Source organism: Chenopodium album, chromosome 9, assembly GCF_948465745.1.
Source record: "Chenopodium album chromosome 9, dcCheAlbu1.1, whole genome shotgun sequence".
NCBI lineage: Eukaryota > Viridiplantae > Streptophyta > Magnoliopsida > Caryophyllales > Amaranthaceae > Chenopodium > Chenopodium album.
The window spans coordinates 66627873-66638293 of record NC_137842.1 but is presented as its reverse complement, the minus strand read 5'-3'; the positions used below and the strand labels follow the sequence as shown (position 1 = coordinate 66638293).

The 10421-nt window shown below is 34.7% G+C and overlaps 1 protein-coding gene across 1 annotated transcript; it reads left to right on the top strand.

Annotated features, from left to right (window-relative positions):
• Positions 1-6816, top strand: LOC145558866 (SUMO-activating enzyme subunit 2-like). Its single transcript, XM_081620217.1, has 11 exons — positions 1-351; positions 500-589; positions 1765-1848; positions 1924-2142; positions 2974-3075; positions 3174-3626; positions 3720-3949; positions 4415-4508; positions 4601-4783; positions 4866-4963; positions 6164-6816. The coding sequence occupies exons 1-11, from the start codon at positions 319-321 to the stop codon at positions 6513-6515; spliced, it is 1938 nt and encodes a 645-aa protein (XP_081476343.1). The 5' UTR covers positions 1-318; the 3' UTR covers positions 6516-6816.
• Positions 6817-10421: the final 3605 nt, after the last annotated feature.

Sequence of the window (10421 nt, the reverse complement as noted above, 5' to 3'; positions counted from 1 at the left end):
AGATCTAGATCAATAAATAGCCTTTTTTCGGTCGCTTTGACTTCTCTACTCACTTGGTGAAAAAATACACTCTCTTAGTTCTTGCCTTCTTGGCGCCCGCCACTCCCTCGTTTACTCAAGAGCAAGAGAGAGAAAACTTAAGAGAGAGAGAGTGAGTGTTTTTTGGGCAAAATATCGCAAAATCAACCTCTTTTAGATTCCCCCCCAAAATTTTTCACTAAACCCTCAATTTCCGCTCTCAATTTAATCCCCAGAAATTCTGAAATCCCTAATTTTACTTCATTTTCACTTCAAATTCCCATCTTTCTCTCTCTTTCAATGGCTTCTCAGCAACAGTTGGACGCCATTAAGGTAAATTTCTCTGCAGTTTTTGCATGGCATGCCCTAATTTTTTTGTTTTTTTTTTTTGGAATTTAAGGGTTTACTGTTTCGATTGATTTTGCTGTGAAGTATATCATTGAATTTGATTTTGATTTTGTTTTTTTTGGTGGAAAATTAGGGTGCGAAAGTTCTTATGGTTGGTGCTGGTGGTATTGGCTGTGAACTGCTCAAAACCCTCGCTCTTTCTGGCTTCCAAGACATACATATTGTGAGATTTCTTCATCATTTTCCTCAATTTTATAATTTTTTTAAAGTATTGTTATTTTCTGGCACCTAGGGTTTAATTTAGTGTTGAAGTTTTAAGGGTTTTAGGTTGTGTGAAGTTCATTTGTTGTAATAGGTAAAATTAAGTTAATTATGCGCGAAAAATGGTATAAAATTAATTATGTTTGGATGGGCGCATTTTGCTTGGCTAATTAGTCAATTTTGGGTGAAGAATTAGCCAATCTAAGCTTTATAAGGCTTAACAGCCATATTATGCTGTTTCTCTAAATTGCATGTCATAATTATTGTCGAATGAAGTATCATTCAAGTGATTTCTTTCTACATTGGCTGTTAAAGTTTCGTTATGAGTAGATAAGTTGAATTTGAGACCTTTTCGCCTTTTCGGGATAGAGAATGCTTATGTGTTGCTTTCAGAAGTACCATAGACAATAGTGTCAATCCTGGTGACACAAGCAATTCAAGTCAATCTTGATTTTAAACTGCGATGCTTAGTATCATGAGGTGCTTTCTGTCTATGTACTTGTCTGGCTGTGCTGTTGTTTGAATGTGCACCCAAGTGTTCTGATGTTAAGATTAGGTAATTTCTCAGAATACATTCGTGGTTTCATCTAATTTGGAGCTCCCAAATTTCATGTGTACTTGAGAGTTATAGGACTGAAGATAGTACTTTGGTGATGGTTTCCTATATGACATATGTGAGGGGTCATGGGCTTAACAACACATTGTTTGAGGTTTATTTCAGTAAATTACAGTGTTGTTATACCATGTGTAGCAGTCGATTGATTCTGCTAGATTTCTAGAACATATCTATCTTGTATGGATGTACCTGTCTTTGGTTTGCATTTACTATTTTTAAACTCAGTATAGGCAACACATCTTGAACTTGAACCGCGTTTTGTGATGGTATAATTCATCATAGAGATATGAACTGCTTTTACTATGCTTGCTTTTGGCTATAACTTCCTCTTTTTATTTTATTTTATAGCTGTATATCTTATAATTTATGTTCTTTTTGCTGCTGTGTTTTGTCATCTCTGTCCCCATTTCCCGTTGGAGAAAAAGGGTAGAAGTAAGCTAAAAATATTATTATGTGGTCTTTTAATGGTAAAATTTATTCAGTGGCTAGAGATTTCATCACATGCTCATTTCCATTCGCAGATTGACATGGACACAATAGAAGTTAGCAATTTGAACAGGCAGTTTTTGTTTCGACAGTCCCATGTGGGACAATCAAAGGCAAAGGTATGTATCCGCTTAGCATAGTGGTTTATGGATGACTGGCTGGGTAATTAATCTATCTTACTAAAACTCTGCCAGGTTGCTCGAGATGCTGTATTGAAGTTCAGGCCTCATATAAGTATTACTGCCCACCATGCTAATATTAAGAGCTCTGAATTTAATGTGGACTTTTTTAAGCAGTTTGATGTCATTTTGAATGGTCTTGATAATCTGGATGCTAGGCGACATGTAAACCGCATCCGCTTGGCAGCTGGTGTCCCACTGGTAGAGAGTGGGACTACTGGGTTCTTGGGACAGGTAATTTTTTCTCTGCTTAATAAAATTGTAACAAGTACATTAAAATGAGGTTGGCATCCATTTTTATGTTTTATATTTATAATTATTGTTTATATTACCCCCTCCCTCTCAAACGTTGCTTAAAGCCTGCTTTTGTAGAATGGCTATATCACTGACCTCAATCTTGGTTATCAGGCTTAACGTGGCATGAGACTTGATCGCTAACAGCCTTGCCTTGGTAAATGAGTAGCTTATGCGCATGGAAAAAGGAATTGTAGAAACAATATAAACGAAGACATGCAGAAAGTTGGAAACTTTTAACAAAGTACAATATGGAAACTATAAATTTTAAACAATAGGTCACTTAATATACTTAAAAATCTGAGACTGTTTTGTTACCATCAACTAAAAAAGGGTATGAATGGTGGTTAGATTTATTTAAAGAGATTTTAGAAAGGAGAGATCATGTTTGACATATAATATCCTTACACAGGGGAAAAAGGTGGTTGTAGAAAATGAATTTTCCCCTTGAGTTTGGTTTTTGAGTTTTCAAGTTTTGGTAAGGGAAAGCGTGACCTTCGTCAGAATTTTATACTGCATAGTAGCTTCCCTCACTGCCTGGTTTAGGTTTTGAATAATGATGATGGTTTTTAAACTAGACTGCAGACAGGAGCTACCCTTAATGCAAAGAAGTATATCCTAGAGCTAGATTGGTTATCTTGATTCCTTTCCACAAACTACAATTTTCTTCTACTCATCAATAATTTTATGTTAGTGCAACGGCTTAGGTAAATGCATTATCTGAATATTTTCTCTCATTTTGTTTTTTGTTTTTTGTGGCCGGAAAATCAGGTAGCTGTGCATGTGAAGGACAGAACTGAATGCTATGAATGCTATCCTAAGCCCGCTCCGAAATCATATCCTGTTTGTACTATTACTAATACACCATCAAAGGTAGTTATATGCTTCTTAACAACCAAATGATGCTTTTGTATTGCCTTCACCTCACTCGACTTTGTATTGGTGATATAATTCTGTGCTTTGGCTTGCAGTTTGTTCACTGTATTGTTTGGGCCAAGGATTTGCTCTTCGCCAAGTTGTTTGGTGATAAGAATCAGGATAATGATCTCAATGTACGTTCAAGTGACGGTGCAAGCTCCTCCGAACACACCGATGACATATTTGAGCGTAGGAATGATGAAGATACTGATTCTTATGGAAGGAGAATATACGATCATGTTTTTGGCTACAACATTGAATTAGCTTTGTCTAATGATGAGACTTGGAAAAATCGCACCAGGCCTAAGCCAATATATTCTAGAGATGTTCTTTCTGATAACCAGCAAAATGGAAACTTGGATCAAAGTTGTTCCAGTGGTGATCTAGCTTCAGTCTCAGCAATGGCAACACTTGGGCTGAAGAATCCGCAAGACGTGTGGAACCTGGCAGAGAACTCTAATGTTTTTTTGGAAGCTTTAAAACTATTTTTCTCGAAAAGAGAGAAGGTTTTGCTCCCTCCCTAGCTGCCATTTTGATCAGCCTATGATTCTGATTGGCTTTGGGGTATTAATTTACTTTACTGTTATTGCTCTAAACAGGAAATTGGAAGCCTGGCTTTTGATAAAGATGATCAGTTAGCTGTTGAGTTTGTGACTGCTGCTGCAAATATACGGGCTGCCTCTTTTGGTATTCCTATGCATAGCCTCTTTGAAGCAAAAGGCATTGCTGGCAATATTGTACATGCAGTGGCTACAACAAATGCTGTAGTTGCTGGGTTGATTGTTATTGAGGCCATTAAGCTGCTTAATAAGGACTTGGAAAATGTGAGGTTGGTCCTGAATCCTTTGGTATCTATTGGCTTTTAACATCAAAACTTTCTATTTTATTTTAGAAGGTTGAAAATCAGAATTTGGATAACACTTTTCTATGATGTGATATGTGAAATTCCACAACAAATTTCATGTTTTATTTCAGTTAAGCTTTATTATTTTCTCCTTGTCTCTCTCTCTATCCCCTCTTCACTTTCATTGTGTGCCTGTCTCTGCTATAATTTATCAGATTATTGTGGTTTTTTTAAACTAAATCCCTCAATTTTTATCTTTTTAAAGTGAAGATCTATGAAGTGCTTGAGCTTTGAGCTGGATGCCTTATTAATTGTAGTTGCCACATTTATTTTAATTTGCTGTGATTTATTTAAATTGCATATAGCTTACATAAGTGATGGACTCTGTATTTAGTTGTGATCTTGGTTTTTATTATGTATTTATTTGTTTTTTCTGAAATTTAAACCCAGGATGACTTTCTGTAATGAGCATCCAAAAAGAAAGATGCTTCTTATGCCTGTTGAGCCATTTGAGCCTAACAAATCATGCTTCGTCTGTTCTACGGTAATGGTTTTGGTCCTTGTCTACTTAACTTGATCTGCTGTTGGAGTTCCTCTAATTACTTTTCCCTCTTTGTCATAATTCTATTTCTGTAGACCCCATTGACACTTGAGGTTAATGCTTCACGCACAAAGTTTCGGGATTTTATTGAGAAAATTGTCCGAGCAAAGTTGGGCATGAACCTGCCTATAGTAATGCAAGGTACTTCCTTGTTATATGAGATTGGTGACGATCTTGATGAAGACGAGATACGGAATTATGAAGCAAATCTTGAGAAGGTGGTTGCTCCTCTTATCCGTTTGAGCTTTATCAACATTTATATTGTGGTGTTTGAGACTCTCATACTTTGGCTTCCTCCAGGTGCTTTCCAAGCTTCCATCTCCAGTCATTGGTGGTACACTCGTCACAGTTGAGGATTTTCACCAGCAATTGTCCTGTGAAATCAACATAAAGCAAAGGTTTTCACTTGTTTATATTTGTTATGTCCAACATTTACAATTACATGCTATTGCATTTGGAAAGCTTTTATACTTGAGATAGTGTGGTCAAATTTAATGATGATGATTAACTGAAATGAAGGATATGCACGGGCTTTTGATTGGCTTGTTTTACTCCCAAAGGCTAACCCAAACTGAGAAAACAACTCAATTTCTGGAAACATGGGGGACATAGTGTGTTTATTTTGGTTTTTTTTTTTTTTTTTTTTTTTTTTTTTTTTTTTTTTGGGGGGGGGGGGGGGGGGTGTGTGTTAAAAATGGTTGTTCTGGTGCTCTTTTGGTTCAAGTCCTTCACAGATAACAACCATATGGGAGGGATTCAGAGGGCGGGGTATTTGCTATAGATTATGATTCAAAAAAGGGTAGACCTGTCAACGCCTGAAAATAATTCAATCAGGTGTACGGCTTTAAGTCACAGGTTTGCCGTATGAATTCAATGATTTTTGCTCATCTGAACTTGCGATTCTTTTTTTTTTAATTTATTTTATTATATATATATATATATATATATATATATATATGTCTCAGTAACATGATTGCTATAAATAATTTATGTTCCTAGATAAGTGTGCTATATAATATGTATAGATGATGTTAGTGTTATTGATATACTAGCCTTGTGACGAAGCACGTTTTAATAAATTGCACTCTTCTATAAGAGTTATCCTAATGTTATCAGTATTCAGGGCCAGTGGGACTGTGGGAGTATGGCTCTGTTAGGTGAGAGTATGGGGCTTGATATGTACAGTGGTAATGTTTATGATGGTGCTTAGCTAAAATTCTGATACTTATGTTTGTGATGGAAAAGAGACAATTGGAACTTGTGAATGTGGGATTTGGGATGTCGTCTTTTCCTCCTTCATCTCCTCTGTTTCTTGCTGTAGTAAACCAATCATCATGCTTACTTTCTCCTCAGCTAGCTGGTTTCCTTATTATGTCACTGATACATCTATTTCTCGTTGTTAACTGATGATCATGTTTGATTTCACTATGAGTTCCTTTCTGATTTTAAATGTCATTTTTAAGTTTGAGCTATTTTCATTAGAAACGTCTCACTGTATAAAAATAAGAAATAAGATGGATATTTCCTTGTGATATTTCTGGAGCCAAGTACTCCTAAATTGCCTGTAATGCCATTCATTTTTTTTACATTTTGTGCAGGGAGGATTTTGATGAGGAAAAAGAGCCTGATGGTATGGTTCTTATTGGCTGGTTGCAAGTCCCAACTGATACAGAAAATAAAACTTCTGCTCAGAATGGTGAGAGCACATCAGGTACAGGTACTGATCAAGCGGTGCCTTTAGAGATTGCAGAAATTGGGGAAACTGAAGTCAATGCAGTATCCAAGAAAAGAAACTTTTCTGAGCTTTCAAATTCCTCTGTTTCTCATCCTTCATGTGGCAATGATACAAAGTGCAAGAATAAAGACGTAATTTTGGAAGATGATGGTGATGATCTTATCATACTTGACCATTTGAATTCTGAAATGGCCAAGAAGAAAAGACTGGTATAAATTGCTTTGGACATTTTGTCCAAAACTATTTTATCCTAATTTACTGCATTAGAGATCTATTAGATTCGCCTAGCATTTGACCATGAGTTAGGTCTAGCCTTGCAAGCTTTTGACTCTTAACCGTCTACTTTTGTCTCATTGTCTTTGAAGGTTAGTAGTGTAGAATGGATTTAGCGGTTTGTCTCACTGTAAATTATTGACTGATGCACATTGCTATTGTCTGGAACCTATTGGAATCTTGTATGAGCTGACGCTTGAATTTTTGCTATTATGTTGATTATCAAGCTATTTTGGATATCAATATACTCTTCTCAGGATTTCCTTTCTGGTTGTCTGTCTCCTAACCTTATTCAACATGGTTGATGTTAAGACTGACCTGTTTATGCAATTACATTTTTTTTGTTTTAAAACGTGATGCAAGAAACTCAGGTTTGATACAGCTAGCTTTCTGAACTTTGCTTCTAAGAATGGCATATGGAATGGCTTTCTTTGCTTTCCTTTTTCTGGAACTTAGATGCTGTGCATTTGTAGGAGTTCAGCTACCGGTTGCTGCGTCAAATCTCTAGTGCACAGAATCAGATATCATCACTTCCAAGATCAGACCTGTCCATGGAGTCAGGTTAATTCTTGCTGCAATGCTTGGATGTGCTTTTATTTCTTCCTCTTTTGCCCCCGTTTTTTTATCGTGTCACTGTGGTGGATTCTATTGCGTGGAGCTATGTGACTATTGTTATGCCAGTTAATTTTTAGTTGAGGAGATAGATTAGAGTGAGGGGGTACAGCCATTCAGGGGTGTTTCATAATCAAGAGTAGAATATCTCAAATTCATTGCTTACCTTATCTCATTATTTATCATAGTAGGAAAAACTGCCTTCTCTGATTGTTCTAATCCCTATTTTAGTATTTACAAAAATTTTTGACCAAACCAACATATATTGTATCTAACCAAAAAAAGAAGGAAAAGAAAGTCACATCTTTTGTGACATTCTAAGCCGTATTTTCGTTTGGGAGGGGCTTTTAAACGTCTATGCAAGGCATAGGAGGCTGTGTGTTGCTTGATATTTGTAGTTCTTCTGCTTCTTTGGCTTCCTATGATCTTGTTTCTTCAAATCGTCCAATGTATGGACATCAGCCAAACATGCAAATGATCTTGATTTTTCGGAGTAGTATCGGGATAACCCTCTCCTATTAACCAAATCAAGAAACAATTCTTAGATTAGGAGCTTGAATCCTTCAGTTGATACTTCTACTTTTAAGTATAAAAGCAACATCTTTTTGTTTTGTTTTTTTGTTTGTTTTTTTTTTTTTTTTTTTTTTTTTTTTTTACTTCTAAGTTTAGTCTTTGTAAACCTTGACCATGAATTGGCATCGTTATGAATTCTCAATGTGTTTTCAAAGTATTAGCATTTCATAATTTATTTACATATAACTAAATAATTTGACGAAAATTTAAATGTTAGATTTATTTTGAAACAAAGGGAAGCTATACATTAACTAAAGACATGAGAAGTCTGACATAACAATACGTGAAATTAAACAACCTATTTCCTTTTTTTTTTTTTCATGAACCCAACTCAAAAATTCATACGACTGTAATCCATTGAATTAAACATAATCATATCGATGATAAAATATTACCCGTCCCCAATCATTCCTAACCTAACCTATCCCTGTATCACCCCAACCCATATTTGATTTTACTTACTTTTGTGGAAGATTCATCTCCATAGCATCCATGTCAAAAACATCTTCATTTGTTGTTTTATTCTCCATTTTTTTGCAAGAGATCGAAGGATCGATTTTGGGGTTGGGGTGATGGGGAAAGCCTTCTCTAGTTCTGCTACCTATTTATATATATGGATGAGATGCATGAATATACTATATAAGCTGGTGGATGAGAAAAAGAGTTTGGAACTTAGAAGAATATTTTTATTTTAGACGTCATAAATTGAAGTTGCTCAATTATAGTGTGGGGAATATAATTAGATTGGAAAAAATGAAAGGAAAATAAAATAAAATTAGTGGATAATTAGATTGAAAAACATAAAAGAAAAATAAAATTTAGTGGATTGTGTTTTTAAGCCTCTGAATCATGTGCTTGTGCATTCACCTTATTTTCAGATGGCGGAGGTTGTGTATGACTTGACCGTTGGTATATCTTTAGACGTATATGGCTCTTTGGTCTATCTTTAGCTATTTTTAAGCCTACCTCTTTTTTAGAGGCACCATGTATTTGATGTATGCATGTACCCTTAATTCCTATCCCGCAGCCTTCTTTGACGGATAATTGCCCTTAATGATTGAGATTTTCGACACATTGAAAGTAAAATGACGACAATTACAAGCCATGTTGATTGAAAGGATGTGGTGAGATTTATAATAAAAGATTTATACTCTTGGATCATGCACGGTACTCCATACCCAATATACTTGAGTTATTTTACCTAAGTCTTTTGCTGTTTTGCTTAAAATAAACCTTGTGTTATTTTGCTAAAATAATACTCCGTATGTTATTTACTTATTTACTTCAAAATCATGAATAAAAAAACATGTATTTATTAAAATAACATGTATTTATTTGAAAAATAACAGATATAAATTGAAATAATAAGCGGTTCACATCAAAATAACATGAATTTTATAAACCTGGAGTACAGCGAAAGGATCAATGTTGAAAAAAAAACATACAATATAAAATAACACATATATAAATTGAAATAACAAGAAGTTCATATTAAAATAACATAAATTTTATAAATCTGGAGTACCATGCAGTCATGCACACGGTACTCATGGTACTCCAAGAGTAGCATATAATTTGCGTTATTAAATTAGCAATTTAAGGTGCCATAATGTCATTAGCCATTTAGCCTTGGCATCCAAATCCTTCTTTACTCCCTTGTGAAAAATTCAATTTCCTGATCCTCATCCGTACACCTCCTTGCACTTGTTGCATAGTCGCTTATTCTTTAGTTCATGTCTTAGATCGAGCAATACACACACATCCACATCCAAATAACTCTATTGGCCGGTAAGTAAGAAATCTTCAATTAGTATGTATTCGAGTATATACTTGAAATGTATTAAGTTAATTAATTAGCTATTCTGACTTTAAACTGATATTGGTCCAATAGATCAAAATGCCTCAAGGTTTTAGATTTTGTTCGTGAAGTATGACTATAAACTGACATTGGACCAATAGATCAAACGCTGGTATGGTATACGGTACTCAAGCTGTAATCTTACAATTTTTTTTTGTGTTTTCGTAAAAGAACATAAGGATATAATTATAATGTATACCGTCTGAAATGACATAATCTTTCACAGAAACTCACAGCAATCATAAATCACTTAAATCTGATAAGCTACAAGTGTTCTACTTTGTACTTCATGTCTATTATTGTGCATCTTTTCAAATTAAGTGGTGGATGTGCGATTTTTGAATTCTAATTGAAGTTTTATAATATGGACAGTTTTATTATTAGAGTTGCTGTACTGATTTAATCTATCTGAAGTAATTACCTAAGTAGTATTAAGAAATCAAAAAGTAAATTCAGTTGAAAAAATGATACTACTAGTTTACATGGAAATCTTCTAAGTAAAAAAATTTCTATTGCCTCTCATCTCTGACATATATATACATGAATTTATGAAGACAACACAAACATTAATAAGTTATTATCTGCAAGTAAGTTTACACTGCGCGCCAGAGCTTGAGAGAAATAATCATTCTAGACAAGAACATGCTATAACATCACTAAATAACACCATTGAATTGTTTTGACATACGAGAAAACACAGCGAAAAAACAAAGCCACCTCCATTATCACCATTGAAAGCATCTGTTTATGAGCATTGATTTGCAATTTTCCAAAAATTAATAGATTTTTTTCTTAATTTTGTTTT